Source organism: Pseudorca crassidens, chromosome 4 (assembly GCF_039906515.1).
Source record: "Pseudorca crassidens isolate mPseCra1 chromosome 4, mPseCra1.hap1, whole genome shotgun sequence".
NCBI lineage: Eukaryota > Metazoa > Chordata > Mammalia > Artiodactyla > Delphinidae > Pseudorca > Pseudorca crassidens.
The window spans coordinates 3,279,396-3,298,601 of NC_090299.1; the positions used below are offsets into that span (position 1 = coordinate 3,279,396).

At 60.1% G+C, this 19,206-nt stretch overlaps 1 protein-coding gene across 3 annotated transcripts in view; it reads right to left on the reverse strand.

Moving 5' to 3' along the window:
* SH3TC1 (SH3 domain and tetratricopeptide repeats 1) overlaps nt 1–19,206 on the reverse strand; it is a 37,082-nt gene that overhangs the window by 10,189 nt on the left and 7,687 nt on the right. For 2 of the 3 annotated variants that reach the window (XM_067734992.1, XM_067734993.1), the window contains 10 exons: nt 17,399–17,470; nt 14,932–15,059; nt 13,553–13,658; nt 12,654–12,800; nt 11,861–12,041; nt 10,970–11,046; nt 9,982–10,177; nt 6,625–6,758; nt 4,935–4,973; nt 1,318–3,306 (listed from right to left, as the gene is read on the reverse strand). In XM_067734992.1, coding sequence (XP_067591093.1) covers nt 1,318–3,306; nt 4,935–4,973; nt 6,625–6,758; nt 9,982–10,177; nt 10,970–11,046; nt 11,861–12,041; nt 12,654–12,800; nt 13,553–13,658; nt 14,932–15,059; nt 17,399–17,470 — 3,069 coding nt within the window. Of the gene's footprint in view, nt 1–1,317; nt 3,307–4,934; nt 4,974–6,624; nt 6,759–9,981; nt 10,178–10,969; nt 11,047–11,856; nt 12,042–12,653; nt 12,801–13,552; nt 13,659–14,931; nt 15,060–17,398; nt 17,471–19,206 lie in introns of those variants that run through there. The other variant, XM_067734994.1, reaches the window with a different exon arrangement.

Genomic DNA, 19,206 nt, shown 5'->3' on the forward strand with positions numbered 1-19,206 from the left:
CCGATCTCACGGAAATAAAGGGCATGCTATGAACAGCTGTATGCCAACAAATTAGGTAACCAAGATGGAACGGACAAATCCTAGGAAGACACAAACTACTGAAAGGGGCTAAAAAAGGAAGAAGACCACGCACGGAGCGACCCTGGGGTGTCACCCTAGCCCTTAGTCTCCTCACTGTTCAATACAGGGGAGGAGCAAACAACATGACCCTCTGGGTCCCCCAGCTCTGCATTCCCAAGTCTGAATCCCCAGGGCCCGGGTCTGGGGAGGTGGGTCAAAGGAGGTTTCTGACAGGCACACAGGGGGGCCACGTTCCACTGCCGAGCACCACCAGGACCTGCCTGAGGGCACGGGGAGGGTCAGGGACCCAGCTCTTGGTTCCTTCTGGAGGTCCAGAGGGACCCCTTCCAGCCTCAGTGAGTGGTCTACATCCCTCAGTAGCTCCCCAGCGCTCTCAGGAAAAACACCAAACCACAGCCTGGGCTCCTGGGCTCCTGGGCTCCTGGGCCCCTGCCTAGCTTCCCACCTGAGGTTCTCACCACACCCCCACCTGACCCTCTCACTCCAAACTCTGCACCTCCCTGTGCGGCCCAGCTCACTCACCCCAGGGCCTTTGCACTGGCTGCTCCTTCTGCCAGACCCCCCTCCCGTGCTTGGCTAAAGCCTCCTCCTCCCTCAAGTCCCAGACTGATCAGACCTTCCCGACCTACGAGCTGAGGCCTGGGCCCCATGTTTAAGCTGAGCTCCTGCTTTTGTCCTCTTGTGACCCAGGCATCTGTTTCCCACGCTTGGCCGCCAGCCCCCAGTGAGGACCGCTCGGGTGCCTTTGCAGGTGGAGCCCCGCACAGAGCCTGGAGTATTCACACAAGTAGCTGTTGGATGAAGCAACTGTCTTGCACCCTCTGTGCAGGGCAGACGCCAGGGCTGCTGGGAGACGCCAGCACCAGCTAAAGCACCCAGCATTCAAGGCCCAGGTGGCTCCTCCGCACGGCTGCCCCCGCCTGGCCTGGGCTATGTCCAGGGTCACCACCGCCCATTTGCCGGAGATGGCCAGGATTCCCGGCCTCGGGACTTTCAATGTACAAAGCAGGACGGTCCCAGGCAAATCGGGATGAGTCGTTTGCCCTGGTGACATCTGACCCGGCGTGGGACACCCTCAAGGCGTCTGCAAACGTCTGCTGGTTTCCAGCACTCGGCACTGTCAGTGCAAAAACAACCGCTCGCCTCTGAATCGCAAACCCCAGGTGTGTTCTGAACAGAGGTGGAAAGAAAACGTGTTTTCTTTCTTTCCAGGAAGCCAGTGTGGCCCACACTTACTCTCCAAATGGTCCGTCTCCACGGCGACCAGAAAGGCCCACTCGTAGTAGCACTTGCCCTGCCGGGTGAGGGCCCTGCGGGTGCACAGGTGACCCAGCCGCAGGAGCACCTGGGTGAAGTCTGGGCCGCACTCTCCGCTGGGCAGCCGCGAGAAGAGCTTCACGGCCTCCAGGAAGTAGTGTTGGGCCAGCCTGCCGGCGCCGGTCTGCAGGCACAGGGTCCCGAAGTTGGCCAGGACCACCGCCTTGTTCCGCTGGCGACCCAGGCGCCTGGCGACCCGCAGGGCGCGGTAGTAGCCCTCGGCCGCCTGCTGGGTCCTGCCCATCCTCTTCAGGGCGATAGCCGCCATGTTGGCGATCACGCCCTCCTGGTCCAGGGCGGCCACCGCCGCCTCCAGGACGGACTCCAAGATGTCCAGGGCTGCCGGGATCTGCCTGTGAAGCACGTGCAACCAGGCGAGGGCCACCAGGCGGTCCACGACCGTGCGGCTGCCAATCTGGGCGTCCGTCTCCGCGGCCCGCGTCATGAAGGCGATGGCCCTGCCCTGTCGCCCGTGCTGGCTGTGCAGCCGGGCCAGGCTGGCGTAGATGGGGCCGCGCAGCGCCCGCCCCGCGCCCGAGGCCGGGGAGGCCAGGGCCTGCAGGAGGTAGGGGGCGAGCTGGGCGGGGAGGCGGGGGAGCTGGGGGCTGCCCCGCAGGACCAGGGCCGCGCTCCGGAGCGCGCTGTCCAGCGAGCCCCGCACCCGCCGCGAGGCCACCTTGACGCAGCTCAGTGCCAGGTGAGGGAGGCACTTGCGGCTGTAGACGTCCGCCAGCAGCAGGTAGCAGTCGACGGGCCACGAGGCGCCCGGAGCCCCCGAGGCCCCGTACAGCTGCAGCAGCCTCTCCAGGAAGGGCAGGGCCTCCTCGGGCCGCTTGCCGCGGGCGTGGTGCTCGGCCAGCAGGAAGCAGGCCCGGGCCTCGGCCTGCGGGCTGCGGGCGCCGATAGCCCTCCGCAGGCCCAGCTGCAGGAGCCCCGACTCGGCCTCGGAGCCGCCGACGTGGCCGGGCGTCCCCAGGAGCAGGGCCAAGGCCTTGGGCACCACCTGCGCGCACTTCTCCCTGTTCTTCTGCCGCAGGTGGACGGCGGCCAGGCTGGTGTACACGGCCGCCACCAGGACGAGGTCCCCGAAGCGGCCCCCCAGCGCCCCCAGGGCTTCCTCGAAGTACACGCGGGCCTGGGACAGCTTCAGCCGCCGGACGCACAGCCGCCCCAGCAGGAAGCAGAGCCTGGCCAGGGCCATGGGCAGCCCGGCCTTCTTGGCCACCCCCCGGGCCTCAGCCAGAAGCCGGGCCAGCTCCTCATCGTCGGTGAAGCCGCCAAACACACCGCTCAGCCCGGGCGGGGAGAGGTCGTACAGGCCCTGGAAGCCGGCCTCGAAGCCGGGCTTATCCAGGAACTGCAGCAGGGAGCCCAGGGCCTCCGGGTCAGCCCGGGCATCCCCGGCGTCCAGGCGGAAGGAGAGGTCCTTTGTGTCCGGCGAGCTCGCACCACCGGATGCCCCGTGGATGCCCGGGGACGTTGGCTCCTTGGGGCAGCCCCGGCAGGACTTGGCGTCTGGCGAGCTCGCACCACTGGACGCCCCGTGGATGCCCGGGGACGTTGGCTCCTTGGGGCAGCCCCGGCAGGACTTGGCGTCTGGTGAGCTCGCACCACTGGACGCCCCGTGGACTCCCGGGGACGTTGGCTCCTTGGGGCAGCCCCGGCAGGACTTGGCGTCTGGCGAGCTCACACCACTGGACGCCCCGTGGACGCCCGGGGACGTTGGCTCCTTGGGGCAGCCCCGGCAGGACTTGGCGTCTGGCGAGCTCACACCACTGGACGCCCCGTGGACGCCCGGGGACGTTGGCTCCTTGGGGCAGCCCCGGCAGGACTTGCATCGTTCTAGGACATTCTTCACCTTCTGCAGGGTCTCACGTGGCTCTGGGTGCAGGCAAGGCGGGGGCATCTCTGCAAGTGACCAGAATGCCCACGTGGGTTAGAGTGTGGCCTGAGTCCAGGCTGGGCCAGGGCGCATCCCTCCCCGAGCCGCAGGGTCCCTGTCACCTCTCCCACGGGGCTGCCCTAAGCGTCTGAGATTTCTGCGGATTGTGGAGCGCAGAGCTGGGCGCAGTGCGGGGCCGCAGTAGGAGCGACTGCTGGGGGGACACAGAGCAGGTTGGCCAAGCTTTTATCGAGGAATGCTCCTTGCCTTTGCCCTTCCCTCTCAGCCAGCTGAGGAGCCCCCGTGAAACCAATCAGTAGCCAATCAGCCCTGCTGGCCAGCGTGAGCTCAAAAGCACCCACAGAACCAACAGTGGCCTGTGTGCCCATCTGCCCGGCTCTAGCGTGGGGGTCATTATGACAGGAAACACCGGGAATGGCTCCCAGAGCCCGGGGCTCCCCCTTCATCTTGGCTGGTTTGGGAATCTGAGGCTCACGGTCACTAAAGGGTTAAAGAGGAGTGCCAGAGAGCCTGGGGACAAGGAGGTGCCCACAGCTGCCCGCCAAGGGACTGTTGGCCTTGGATGGACTCAGCGCCCGGAGGCATGTCCAGCCTCGAGGAGCAAACACGCTACATTTCCTGTTGCAAAAACATGGGCTTTGAAGGGGAATTTGTTTGGAAGGAAAGAACCAGGATCTAAAGACTCTTCTGTTAGGAGTTCACTTGTAGAAAAATATGTTCAGAACTGTCTGTTAGTCTGTAAAGCCTAAGAATTTAAAACATTAAGTACGGTTGAGCGGCAAATGTGTGACGTGACCATGTACTTGATTAGCTAAGAAACGCCTGCACCCAGTGGCGGCAAGTGGGCTCCCCAGGGCATCTTCCCATGTTATCCCGGTTATCCTGTCCCCGACAGCTGAGATCCGCCCCGAAGAGAAGCCTGCAGAGGGTCTGGGGAGGAGGGAGGGCCCTGGCATCGCCCTGGGGCCCCGGGGGCTGGCTTCCGGGCCTCTTCAACCACATCCCACAGTGGTCCGTCCGTGTTTGTGCTTAGATGGGGCCCATCCCCAGGGAATCTCAGAGGGTCCTTGGCACCTGTGTCCCCAGGCTCTCCCTGCCTCCGACCCCCTACTGTGGGGAGGGGGAGTGTGGAGGGAGAAGGAGGGGGTCTCCCTGAACCAGCCCCCCACAGAAAGAGCAGATCCTCAAGGGACTTTTCCAACGTAAGCCTCCAAATTCAGCAAGCTCCACACCCCCTTCACGCCTCCAAGCAGGGCGCGGGGCAAATTTCAGCGGCTCTAGGTTACCTGAAAGGAGCCCAGAACGAGGCATGAGCTCAGACAATGGCGGGGACGGTCCGTCTTTGCTGGGGACAGTGCAGGGGGACCCGGCATGGGCTTGGCCATGGAGAGGTCACCCTCTCTACACAGGCACAGTGCAGGGGGGCTGGCACGTTTGTTGGGGACCTGCTGCGGCAGTGGAGGGGAGCCTCGCCTCCACCTCACCCGACGTCCCCCCTCCAGCCCTCCCCCACGGAGGAGTAAGGTCCATGGCCGGCACCCATCCAAGCCCAGCTCTGCCCCCTCTGTCTGGCATCACCCCACGGCCCAGCCCCGTGACCGGAGGGACCCCAGGCCGTGTGGGGAGAACGTACCATGTTCTTCCTGTCGCTGCATCTCAGCTTCTTCTGTGTCTGAAAAGGGAGAGAAGGAAAGCATCACCGTCCGGCCAGCACCCTGTGTGTCCAGGGCCAAGTCGGGGCGGAGCGGGGGTGGGGCGCACCGGAATCGTAACGTCCCTGACACCAGCTCCCTGCGGGGAAACGGACTGGGCTGGGGGTGGGGTGGGGCACTGGCCGAGGAGCCACATCTTCCAGGATGTGTCCCCGCCCTAGGCCTCCCCTGCAGGACTCCATCCTCCCTGAGAGGCCGCTGACTTCTGCAGCTCCTGCTCTGGGAACAGGGGACGCGCTCCCCACTGATCCCATCAGCTCTCCCAGGGGCAGGGCGGCAGATCTGGGATTGAACCCCCTCCTCTCCCACTGCCAGCGCTCCCCTGCGCCTCAGTTCCCACCTCCTGAAAATGGGCTGGCGCTAATTGCCCACAGCGTTGCCATAGAAACCAAAGGAGAAAAAGAGCTGCAAAGACACATGGGAAGTGTGACGTGCTGCCAACTACAGAGCACCCGGCAGAGAGGATCCCACAACACCCCGCAAACGAGGGTCCCAGTGCGGCCTCCGCAGAAAGAGAAGAAATCGTGTGCCAGGCTGGCTTAAGCCTGATATGCCAAGGTCAAATTTAAGTATGCCTGTTTAGGAAGAAAAACTGATTTGTGGGATCTCGAAAGTTTAAATCTAATATTGGCAGGAAAAGCCTTATAACACGTGTCAGCAAGCAGGCAGAAAAGATGTGTGTGTGCATGTGCACATATGTGTGGATGTGTGTACATAGGTACACGTATGTGTACGTGTGTGTGTGTTCACGAGTGTGTGCATATGTATATGTACATGGTGGGTATGTGGGTGTGCGCGTATGGCCCTGAGTGTGTCTGTATGTATTCATCTGAGTGTGTGTGCATGTGTGTGCATATATCTGTGTGGGTGTGTACACATGTGAACATTTATCTCCGTCCAGAGGGGTGAAGGAATGAGCTGTAACGTTACGTCCCCACGACCCGTGGGAGCTGGGGGTAAGTTTGCTCCAGCACCGTCCCCTCTCCTGCATTTCCTTTCGCTGTGGCTGCTGACACGCCTCCTTCATCTATGATTCGCACTGCAGCCCAGGGCCCGCACGCTGGCCCTGCCCCAGTGCAGCAGGGGGCCTTAGGCGGGCACCTGGAGTTAGCGGAGGAAAGGCTTCGCTGAGGCCCATCCTCGGGCAGCTGGGAGGCTCGGGCCCGCTTTCCTGCATCTCCCGGCCCCTTACCCTGGCTCCTCTGTGTCTGGCCCGGCATGTCCCCACCTACCGGGAGGGCAGTGACAGCAACTGGCTGGTCACCTTTAAGAGCCCAGGGGCTGGCATTCATTACTGCGGCGTGACGGAGGAAGCAGAACATTCCCGAAGGGAAGCGGGGTGGGTGCCGCTGTGAACAGGGGCTGAAGCAGGTCCATCCAAAGCTCTGCTGAATGGACAGTCCAAACTCACAGAGCCCGGTGCCGACCGCATAGGGCTGATGGGGTCTCAGCCACGGGACAGCTCTGCACCCTTCGTGGTCTTTGCAGAAGTCTGCCCCGAGAAAACTGTCCTAAATCATGGGCTGTAGGGTGTAACCAGCGGCGGGTCCTGAGAGGGGCCCACAGTCATCCCGAGGGGGGTGGGAAGAGCGCCTACCCAAGCACACCTACCCAAGCTGTACACAGTGCAGACGTCCGTGCTGGACATCCTCCTGAGTAGCTGCCTGGCATCCTCCTCGGAAAAGCGTCCTTCGCTGCTGAAGAAAGACCTTTCCTCTTCATTGAGAAAAATCACATTTTCCAAGCTGGAAAAAACAAAGTGCATTTAGATTGCACGTTTCCAAGATTTCACACAAAGACCCTTTTCCACTCCCTCACTTGACAGATGGTCCCTGCATACCTATCCTGTGCCCAGCGGTGAAGACACCAAGATAAAAACAAAACAGATCCTGCCCTTAAGGTTGCTTTGTCTGGCCAGAGGCAGACACCCAGGAGTGGGAAATGCCATGACAGATGCAGCTGGTCACAGCATCCTGGGAAGGTGAGCTCCTGGGCAGCCTTCAAAGCCCCACCTTAAATGCCCCTTCCCCTGCAAGGCCGGCCATGACAGCTGCAAGCAGACTCAATTCCTCCACACTGTAAGCTCCACACAGAGCCTCACACAACACGAGCTCAGGGCACGTGTGTGCTCCGAAAACTCAGGGAGAGGAAAACAGGAAGGAGACAGGGAGGGGGAGGCAACTTCTGCTTACAGGGCTAAATTACCAGCAAAATATGAAACTTTCACACGTACTTTGGAACTTAGAGGGAGCTCTTTTGAGAAGTTAAAGAAAACCTTAGGGTAGATTGCAGGACATTTGATAAAATAGGCCTGTATTCCTCAAAAGTGTTGGTGTCCTAAAGGACAAAGAGAACAGGGAACTGTCTCAGATCAAGGAAATGAGACTAAAGAGACAGACAGGTGCTCACATGGGGTCTGGAATTTTCTTTGGCTATAGAGGGAATTACTGGAAAATTTGGTAAAATCTAAGGTCTGCAGATAACAGGATTCTATCAACGTTAACTTCCTGATTTTGACAGTTGTGCTGTGGCCACGCAAATGATGTCCTGATTTCTGGAAACACATATCGCATTATTTATGGGTAAAGGGGCATTGTGTTTGCAACTGACTCCCAAAGAATTTAGAAAAACAAAAAAGAGGAGAAAGTAAACGTCATAACATGTCAACATTTGGGCAACCTGGGTGAGGACATCCAGGAATTTTATGTCCTTGTTTTATCTTTTCCCTAAGTCTGAAATTATGTCAAAATAAAGTTAAAAGAAATGAATAGCTACCAGAATGCTCATTAAACAGAAGATAAAAGACTCAGATCTGGAATAGGAAAGATGTTCCGTAAACATCTGTTGAGTGAATGAGGGAAGCTGTTAGGGCTTCTCCAGCTGTAAACGGGACCAATGGCACTGGGCCCCGTCACCCTTCTGGGTTAAGGGAGGGCAAAACAGACTGGCTCATTCCCACAGCAATTGCAGCTCAGCCCGTTAGCAAGCTCAGGACAGGTTTAAGTCACATGGAGCCCAGACATCTGTTGAGCCGTTGTGGTCTCCCCAGAGATGATGACCAAGGGTGCCCAAGGAGTGATCCACAGAACAACAGCTAATAGTGTTGTCTGGGGCTTCCCTGGTGGCGCAGTGGTTGGGGGTCCGCCTGCCGATGCAGGGGACACGGGTTCGTGCCCCGGTCCGGGAAGATCCCACGTGCCGCGGAGCGGCTGGGCCCGTGAGCCATGGCCGCTGAGCCTGCGCGTCCGGAGCCTGTGCTCCGCAACGGGAGAGGCCACAACAGTGAGAGGCCCGCATACCGCATAAAAAAAAAAAAAAAAGTAGTGTTGTCTGGAGGTCCAGTGTGAAGAACGCACTTCAACAGGAGAAAGAAAAGTTTCAGACTCTGGGTGCCTTCCTTGTGCTGGGAATCCCCGTGGACCAGCAGCCAGGGCGTGTGGGAAGCACACCGTCACTGATGAAGTTTGAGATGGAGCCCTGGGGGGAACACACTTTGGGAAACTTGGGTCTAGCTGCTGCTCTGGGCATCCGAGCCCAGCCCAGCTTCAAACAGTTTCTGATGAACAGGAGGCCATGGAGCAGACAGACACTTGAATGAGGAAACAGAGTGACTGGTGGGACATGTCGTGAAGCCAGAGTGGCCTCTGAGACTTGGTTTGGGAGGCGTTGGTCTGTCTCAGGTGCCAAGAATGAGACGGTGTGTACGTCAGGGCTAGCGGGGCGCCGAGGACGAGCATCTCACAGTGCGTCCGAGGGGCAGACGCTGACCCAGTGAAGGGTCCTTTCTCTACACTGACCCCTGGGCCGAGGTCTTAACGACAAAAGGCCAAGAGCACAGCTGTGCTGGCTGACCACTCTCTCAAGACCCCCCTGCTGCTGCCCAGGGCCAGGCAGTGGGGACTTGGAGGTGAGCAGACAGTCCTGGCTCAGAATCCCCTGGATGGGGGTGGGGAGGTCACACGGGGAGTAGAGCACAGCCAGGGAGGGTGCGCCCAGGGATGAGCCATTGGAGGTGAGACTGGGGGCCATGGAGAGCCCCCAGGAAAACGGGATGGTCGGGGTGGAGGGGGCATCTCACGTAGAGGGAGGCGCATAACCCAGAATCGTTCTAGAAGGGGTGAGCCAACCCGCACGCTGGCCTCAGGGTGACGCAATGGTGAGTGGTGGCCTTGAAACTGGGGGTGACCAGGGCCTGGGTTGCAAGAGGCCTTGAAAGACAGGCCCAAAGCTTCAAAGGGCTTTATGAAGGGGAATGGCAGGTGTACTGGCTTGAATAACGTCCCCCCCAAACCCATGTTCCCCTGGACCCTCAGAAGGTAACCTTATTTGGAAATAATAGGGTCTTTTCAAACGTGACCAAGTCAAGGATCCTGGTACGAGGAGATGATCCTGGTTATCCGGATGGTCCCTAAATCCAAGGACTGGTGCCCTTACAAGAGACAGACGAGAGGACACAGACGGAGAAAGCCACGTGAAGACAGAGGCAGGGGTTGGGGTGATGCGGCCACGAGCACCGCCTGAAGCCACAGGAGCTGGAAGAGGCGGGAAGTCCCCTCCCGTGGAGCCCCCAGAGGGAGCTCGCCCTGGCCACACCGTGATTTGGACGTCTGGCCTCCAGTCTGTTGTTTTAAGCCCCCAGTCTGTGGTGCTGTCCCCGCAGCCCCAGGACACCCATGCACGTGGACACCTTTGTATTTCAGGGACCAACCCTGGCAGCACTTGGAGGAAGGGCAGGAGGGGTCCAGACAGGAAGCTGAAGCCATGCCCTGGGGACAGTGGGGTGGCCCTGGGCTAGGCCCAGCCCTGGGGACGGAGGTGGGAGTGACGACCAGGAAGAGGGGCTAGGGAGGGGCAGGAGGTGCCGTCCAGGACACTGCGGGTCTGTCACCTGGGAAGCAGGTGGACGGGGTAGGCTTCCCACGGGGGCGGGGGGTGGAGTCAGGAGGGGGCGAGGCCTCAGCCACTCACTCAGACGCTTGGCCCTGCGCGCTGATGAGGCTCGTCTGCACAAAGGCGACCTGGCCGGAGGCCGCGTGCCGGCCCAGGCACCAGGGCAGGCCAGGCACCTGGGCGCCCAGGATCTCGATGTGGTCACCGCTTCGGAAGGTCATCTCTTCGGGCCCTGAGCCCTGGCAGTCCGCCACAGCCGAGGCCAGGCCCACAGCTGCAGGAAGGAGGCCACACGGTCAGTGCTGGGGGGGATAGGGACGGGCGGCCCTCGGCCACAGGGGTGGTGTCCCAGCCAGGGAACATGCCGTCCTGCTGAGGAGCTGATTCAGTACCTGGCCAGGGTGCGGGGCTGCCGCACACGAGGGGCTGGACATCCATGCGGTACCTCAAGCGGGGGCCTCTTTATCCCCACGCTGAGGATAAGAAACTGAGGCCTGGGGCTGTCGGCCTCCAAGGCCAGGGCCCACCCAGGGCAAATCCAGCTGTAAGTGTCCTCCCATGGGGCCTTATGTCCACTTAACAGGTCCACAGGCCACCCAGACACCAAGCAGCCTGGGGCAGAGCCAGTGCACTGGACCAGGGACCCAGGCCGTCTTTTCTAAACAAGACCCCTGCCTCTCGCTCCTCCATTTGCACACGTGGCGAATTCAGCCGGGGCCCTGCCCACCCCACCTCCACCGTCTGAGGGCCCTCCGAGGTGTCTGACCCAGTGCCAGAAAGAGAGCAGAAGTTGCAGAAGTGCTGGTCAAATAGGGTGTGGAAGTTACTCTCTAGAGGCGGGGTGCCCAGGGACCCCGGCCTGGCCTCCCCGCGTGCTGTGTGAGTTTGGACCAGCCAGTGGACCTCTCTGAGCCTCTGTTATTGCCTCAGGAACTGGAGGGGATTCTAGCTGCCTCTTCTGCCTCGGGGAGGATTCAGGGTGGGTGCAGAAGCTTCGGGAATTCTGGCGCCTGCCCTTCCTCACCCACCTCTTCCCCAGGGGAGGAGGGCCAGTGGAAATACTTACCCATCGGCTGGATGTCCGGCGTCACAGGTCCACCCATGGAGTCGTTGATGGGGTCCCAGGGGACCCTAAGAGCCCACCTGGAGTGGGATGAGAGAGGATTTTAGGTTTAGGGCAGATTGAAACTGTGTGTAGGCTGGACAGGTCAACGGCCCCCAGGGACCCGAGCGAAATCCACCACCTGCCCCCACTGCACGTGTGCGCGCACACACACACACACGCCCAGGTGTGCGGCCTTCAGCTCCAGCCATGCCCCACGGCCCCCAGCCCAGGTGTCTCCTGCCGCCCCTCACGCTGGCATCCTCGGGGACCTCCCTCCATCACCCCGGGAGAGAAACTCAGCCACAGACTGTCATTTCATAGACACTGAACACGAGGAGATGCAGTTTCTCTCTTTGCTTTGGCCGCCAGGAAGCTCAAGCCAAGTTTACGCCCCACGTTCAGCACACGAGCATGAACTTGCGTGTTACCTGTCCCTGCCTTCCCCAGGCCGTCCCTGCCTTGGTTCTTATCTGCACACATCCCTGCGTGCTCCCTTACTATGAGCACAGGCTACGTATCTCCCTCAAAAGCTTTCCAGAACAAGCTACAGCAGGAAGCCAGAGCCCCATGTTGTACACTCCCAGGCCATCTCATCCCAGGACAGCCCTGCCTGGAGGTGTCGCTGTCCTGTTGTGCAGGTGGCAGCCCCGAGGCCCAGAGAGTTGGACTGGCTTAGCTGAAGCCACACACTGAAAATAGCAGAAGGGGTCGTGGCCAGGCCTGCCTCGGGTTCACACCGGTCCCCGTCTACCAGCCTTGGCCTACGGTTGGACCCGGGCCTGGGGGAGTCTCCGGGAGGCCGGACAACACGCTGGACCCACAGGAAGCAGAGAAACAAAGGTCGGTACCTACTGATGGAACGGAATCAAGGGCTCCGCGGCTGTCCGCTCCTCTGAGGATGTGTTGTGGCTGGGGGCCAAAGAGTCCACTGGCAGCGCCGCCTCTGCCCGGGGAAACCCCGAAGCCTGCCCGAGGGGCTGGAGGCCATTCATCACTTTCACGTGGTGGTCAGGACACAGCACAAAGAAAGGCCCTTCAAAGCGGCAGAGGGTGGTCATTCAGGCGGCTGGACACAGGTGCAGCTGTAGTTTGCAGGCGGGACTACCTGTTCTCCACCAGGGATACCTGCAGGGGTTCCCCCACCCCAGTTTCTGCATTCACAGAAAGACACTGGAGGCCCCAGGGGCCCAGACCTGGAGGCTGGACCTGGGCTGGAGTCCCCGCTCCGCCGGGACTTGCCCGGGAGCCTGGCTCAGCCTCAGGCTCTCTGGGCCTCAGTTTCCCTGTCTGGGCTCTGAGGGGCTTGACATGTGATCCCAAGGGCCCTTCCTGCTTGGACCACAGCGGCCTCCTCTTGTCCGCTCTGCGGCTGGGGAAGGGCAGGCAGCCAATGGCCTGTTTGCTGCGGCCTCGGGGCCCAACTGTGAGGCCACCGAGGTACTGGGAGCAATAGCTCGGTCAGGAACTCGGGCTTAGGGGGGCGCTGGCCAAACCCCTTTTCTGTTATTTCTTGGGGGGGCTTTTCCTTGCCCCAAGCGCCCTCAGTCTCCGGCACCTCCAGAGCCCTTAGGCTGCCTGCGGCCCCGGGGCGTCCCCAGCCCGGCGAGGAGCTACCCAAGGTCACCATCGCCTGCACAGCACTCACCTTCCTGGAAAAGGAGGCTCTCGTGCGTCAGCTTCAAGGCCTCCTCATCCACGTGGACTTGGATGGCCGTCTCCTGGTCTTCATCAGGCTCGAGCAGCCAGAAGGTCTGGTCCACAAGCAGGTTTTCCAGGCAGTGATGAGTGAAGCCTGGAGCAGACAGCCCTGGTTACCAGTGGGCTCCAGGCCGGCGGCAGGGAAGCCCTGATGGCTGGGTGTTGGCCGAGCCCTGCGCCGACCAAGCCCAGGGAGATGGACCACCCGGTCCTTGGGGACTCGTGGTACCGTCCACTACCTGGGCAGGCCACAGGTCAGACCATCTGGGCTGCGAGAGGACCAGCCGTGATGGTGGACAGCTCATCTGCCTCCCTGTGTCCTGGGAAGTTCGGGCGGGGTCTAGTTACTTCTTCTAGGACCCTCGGTCTCTGCTTCTATGAGATGGGACGGGAGATCAAGGAGATCACGTGCACTGCAGGCGTGGGCACAGCCCTGCTCCAGGGGCACAAGAAACGGTCACTGTGAGTCTAATTTCTCACTTCCTCAGCCCTCAGGTTCCTGAGGGAGTGCGGGAGCGGGGCAGCAAGTTTCCCCAGGAGAGGCACTTAGACGGCCAAAGTCTCCCTTAGAACAGGGAATGTTTCAGAAAGAAAGCACTTGGGTTGAGGTTGAAACAGGGTTTCCTGGTCTGTGCTCGGCCAGTGAGAGCTCAGCTGCCCCGGGGGCAAGTCGCGCTCAGACCCGTGTGCATCTGCGACTCCGCCCATCACACCCTCACTGAGAACAGATGACGTCCGCAGAGGCCATCATGAACTAACTTAGTCTAAAGCCCCGACTGGTAACATAAAATGCTTGGCGTGTGACACGCGTCCCCATGACGGGGTCTGCGAGGGTCACCGCCTTACCGAGAGCGTGGTAGGTGGAAAACTTCCAGATTTCTTCAAAAGTCTTAAACGTCACCACAATCCGATCCTGGTCACTGTGGATGGACAGCAGCCTGGCCGATAGCTCCTTACGGGGAAGAAACAGAAATGAGAAACAGTCCTAGTGGCTTTGGGGTGTCTGCCCGTCAGGAGGACGGAGCCACGCAGTAGAAACGTTTTGCAGAAGTGACCCTGGCGGGACTTCCCTGGTGGGGGCCAGTGGGTAAGACTCCACGTTCCCAATGCAGGGGGCACGGGTTCGATCCCTGGTCAGGGAACTAGATCCCACATGCCGCAGCTAAGAGTGCATGCTGCAATGAAGATCTCGCTCGCCGCAACTAAGACCCGGCACAGATTAATTAATTTTTTTTTTAAGTGACCCTGATATGGACAGCAAGCACAGAGCTGATTCCTTTACAACCAAGCTGCTCCTCTCCTGCTTCTCAAGCCAGCTGTGGCTCCCCAGGGCTGTACCAAGCCCCACTCCTTCCCGGAGCTCACAGCCTCCATGCCCTGGACCTGCACCCTCTGTGGCAGGTCCAGCATCCCCTCTCCTGACACCCATCTCATGAACACTCCTGGTGGTGCTGGGGCATTAAAAGTGACACCAGCTGACGCTGACCAAGGGGGAGAGGGTACTATTATCATCTCCATCTGGATTAAGAAATAAGGTCCCGGTTCCTTTCCGAGGTCTGACCCTGGGACAGCCGGGATTCAGCCCAGAGCCAGTGCGCACCCAGGACGGGCATCACAGGGGCAGCCCCCCTGCAGAGCACCGAGCTGGGTGCACCGTGCCTGCTGCTCACAGGTCCTCACGGCAGCTCCGTGGCGTGATAAAGCTAAGCGTCTCCCATATGTGGCTGAGGAAGCTGCGTTCACAGAGGCTGAGGGACCTCGGCCAAGGTCAGGCCAGGCTGAGCGCAAGGTCAGGTTGTGGCCTCTCAGCCCTAAGCCATGGGGAGGTCGCCCAGCTCAGCCTCCTTCCCCCCAACCTCCTGACAGACCGTCCGTCACCAACAAATCAAGCAGAGAATAAAATCAACTCACAGCAGTCCTTTTTGCTCCCTATGAAGAGACTCAAACTCCTAGCAGGGTGGGGTGTCCATGGAGAAAGGGACTGGGGCATTCAGAAAGTGGTGGCCCACATGTGTCTGGGCCTGTGTGACCCTTGTTCCCGGAGCCAGACAGCCAGGAGAGCAGACGGGGGACAAGTCACCCCGGCGGTGGTACCATCAGGTAAGGTCTGGACACCATGGACAGACCTCCTCCTACGTCCACTGCCCTCTCCTCCTCGACCCCATTCACAAGCGTGGATCCCCTCCACCTCTGCCCGCCCAGGCCCCCCGAGGAGCCAGACTCACCCCGAGAGCACGGGCCACCTCCCAGCTGTCATTCTCCAGAAGACGGAGCCGGCCCCGCAGGACCTGCTGCAGGCTGGGGTCGGGCAATCCGCTTTTCCTCTGCACGGCCAGCAGCTGCAAAGTCAGGTCTGGAAGGGGAAGATGAAGGTGGGCAGTTTCCCTGGCCCAGGCCAGTTCTGTGGGGTGCTCTGCCCTGCCTGAGGGCCCTCGCCCACAATCACGGGGACCCGGATTCACAGCCCACGTGCACTGCCTGTGAGAACTCTGCACAGGTGCTTTTCTCCCCTGAGGCCCAGTTTCTTTGGTGGTAAATGAGTTACGTGCTACCCACATCTTACAGAGATGGGAGCAAGTGGACTGTGTCACAGCGCCAGGACAGGCCAGCACAGGGCAGGCATTCAGCAAATGGTCCCAAGTCACCGTGACCTCCAGCCCCGACTGCTTCCACGCCTGGGCTCCAATGGGACATCCAAACTCCAGCAGACACCCCACGGGCATCCTAGAACTCTTCATCGCCCCCCGCACCCAAAACTGGCTTGTCCTCCTTTCTTTACCATCTCCAGAAGGACTGCCTCCCCCACCCTGCTCAGACCAACGACACCTCCTTCCCTCACACACCCCTGGCTGGTCCACAAGCGAAGCCCACTAACCCACCTGCAAAACCAGGCTGAACGCACCGTGCTCACCCCTCACCGTGGCCCCGCCCCATAGGGCCTCCTGAGCAGTGTCTGAGCCCTGGCCCTCCCTCCAGATGGTTCTCTGGTCCACAGAGGGCCAGAGGGTCCCCTCCCAGCCAGCTCTGGCTTATGGAATGCCTTGGCTCTCAGCCCTCTGGGCATTGCTGTTCCCCAGAAATTTCTGCAGCAACGGACATGTTTGCTCTCTGCACTGTCCTGCACAGAGGCCACCAGCCACATAGGGCCCTGAGCTCTTGAAATGTGGACAGTGTAATTGAGGAACTGGATTTTTAATTTTATTTAAGTTAAATTTAAACATAAACAGCCACATGTAGCTACTGTATTAGACAGCACAGCCCCGGTGGTTTTGCCTCTCAGGAAGAATAAAATGCGGATCCTTTCCACCTTTCCAGGCACAGCTTGGAGCAGCCTGCGCTTCACCCTGCCCCGCAGAGGCGCAGAGCCCGCCCCGCAGAGGCGCAGAGCCATCCCCCGCACCGCAGAGCCCCACCTCTTCTCCCCCTCCCTTCCAGCCTGTGGCCGCCTCTCTGATGCCCTGAGACATCGAGGCATTCCCCCCCCAACCCACCCCAGGGCCTTTGCACTCACCCTGTCCTCCACCTGAAGCACCCTCTCCCAGACCAATTCCTGGCCTGGCTGGTGCACTATGATTGGATCCCAGCTCAAATGTCCCCTGCCCACCCACACCCCGTCCCCCTGAGAGGCCTCCTGGCCGCAGGGATCCTCAGATCATGGGCTGTTCCAAAACTGGAGAGGGGAGATGAAGGGGAGAGGATGGGCAGGGGGAGGGCAGAAGAGAGAGGGAGAGAGGAAGAGGGACAGGACGCGGAGAGGGGGAGGGAGGTTCCTCACACCCTCTGAATAAGCCTTGCACCTGCCTTGGAATTTTCCAGCTAGGGGACCCTCGAGCAGGCATCCCCATCCCGTCCTGGGGGGCAGGGCCGGAGCAAAGGAGCACATCTGGGATCTGGAATCAGGCCCCTCCCCCAGCAGGAAGCCAGCCCAGCATTTCCCAACCGGTTCTAACAAGTGACCCCTCCTACTCCCGTAAGAGGGTGGGGTTGAATTGTCAATCCCATGATAATCTCCCTCGTTGCTCAACAGTCCTGCTCATCCCGAGTGACCACAGGCAGCGCTGCCCACCCGAAGCAAAAGCCGGAGGACGGGCGGCTGTCACGGCAAAGGTGGACGGCCGAAAACGCTGGGGTCTCCATGCCCCCCACAGCTGGGGCTCCGGAGTCGGGTCTCCACCGTTAGGGGCTTCTTGCTGCCCCCCTCCGCCCATCAGCGCCCTGCGGAAGTCCCGCCGTTCCGTCCTCGGAGCCCCTCCCCGGAAGCAGTTCCCCGATGCCTCTCCCGAGGGCCCTTGCCATCCCCCTGCCCCCCAGGGTGTCCCTCCTGGGGTTTCACTTCCCCTGCATGCAGCCTCCAGGGCCGTGCCCCCCTCTTGTGTGGGCAGATGCAAACACAGAGTCGAGGGAAGCCCTTTGCACGTGCAGGTGAACCCTGTCCCCAAGTGAAAAATGCAGAGTCCTGGGCCCTACCCCAGACCCCGGCAGGACCCAGGCATCAGTGTTTAACAAGCCTCTCATTCAGGGTGACCTTAAAGCAGGGCGTCCACATTAGAGAAGGCTGGGTTAGACGCTCCTGAACCAGAAGCCCACGGGATGGGTGAGGCCGGAGGGAAGGGGGGACGCCCAGATATCCCACATTCACGTCCCCAGCCCAGACTTAACACCGACGCGTGGCGTAGCGCCCAGGACGTCTACCTGTGGGGTAGGAGCCCATCTGGCCAGGAGAGGGCCCAGCAGCCGGTGGAGAAACGCCAGGGGCGGCAGCGTCTGTAACAGAGCAGGATCCTGTGATTAAGGTGAGAACAGGCAACTCTCAGCTACAGGCGCCAGCCCCCAGGTATTTCCAGAAGAAAGGTATGTCCACACCCCTATAAACCACGGTTCACACCCTTCCTCCAGGGTCATAAAGCCCAACAAGGTCGGAGGCTGAGTCTCCTACTGCGCCGTTACTAATTACCCTACCCTAGAGGCTTCTGGAAACAACAGTGTTATCTTGCTGTTCTGGGGTTTGAGACGGGTCTTGCTGGGACAAAACAAGATGTGGGCAGGGCTGGTTCCTTTCTTCTGGAGGCTCCAGGAGAGAATCTGTGTCCTTGCTTCTCCAGCTTCCAGAGGGGTTCGCATTCCTTCGCTCGAGGCCCCTCCTCCATCCCCAAAGCACAGCATCTCCAACCTCTCTGCGACTCTGACCCCAGGATAATCTTCCCGTCTCACGATCCTTAATCCCCTTTGCAAAGTCTCTTTGGCCGCGGAGGTAACGTGTGTGTGTGTGTGTGTGTGTGCGCGCACAGGTTCTGGGGACTAGAATGTGGACTTCTTTGGGGGCCTTTACTCTGTTAACCACAGAGGACAGGTGACAGCCCAGGGGGAACTCGGGGTCTGTGGCAGATGGGGCTGCATTCTGATTTTGACTGGCCTGTGAGGCCGGTCCTCTGCTGGTTGTCCCTGCCCCCAGCCCCCAGCCCCCAGCCGGGAAGCCAGCTCCCAGTCTGCATCTCGGCCAGGCCCCTCCACGCACACACCCGTCTCTGCCCTGCTCGGTTCTCATCTGTACAATGGGTGAGCAATCAGGGCCTTCAGATCAAAGGGGATCTGATCTGGAAGCACCTGTGGTTCCGAGAGACGGTGCTGAACCTCACTGCAGCCTCTTCACCCCGGGGAAGTACCGCTCAGCCGTGGGCACGGTGCTGCCACGTTGGCCTTGGACCGTGCAAAACGATAGGCTCATTTCTGCTCTCTCCCCACCTACGTTATACCAGCCCTAAGCCTGTGTGGTCAGAGCCCATTTCCAGCCCTTCCTTGCTCTGCATCCCCAGAGCGGGGGCTCAGACATGCCTGTCAAATCCGAACAAGGGCACGGCACCCAGATCTCGGCTTTAAGCTCCGTCCTCCCCCTGAGAAGCCAGGGTTCCTTGAGGAACGGCTGATTCCAGGGCTGCGACAGGGAGAGCAGAGATGAGATGTGAGCCTCTTTTTGTCCCAGAAAGTAGGATGTGCTCACAGGATGCTGGAGGTGCATCACAAGACCAAATCGGGGGCAACGTGAACAACAAAATAAATAATGACAGCAACTGGTAGAGTCCAGAGAATGAAATAAAGACCTCTGAGCCCACCCACGCTAAAATAAATCAATGAATACCTGGGGAGAGGGGATAGCTCTTCTTTTCAGTGGAAGGTCCATTAACAAATGTCAAAAGAACGCAGCATTAGAAAGTCACCACTTAGCAACCGTCGTAATGTTATGATTTCAGTCAAGAACCTTGCACGGATGATAAAACTGTTTGATTAGGACCAGAGGAACTGGCTAGTCACAAAGTCCCCAAGTATCTTCCCACGGGCTCCTTACTCATGACAAAGGGAAGAAGGGTGACGTTGACAGTGACATGTACACTGTCAAACATCTCCTTAATCAAGCGATGGACGTGAGCCGTGAACGTCACCAGAGACCAGACAAATGGACATCGAGGTCTCCTGGTCGGCCGCACGGAGAGGAACCGAACACT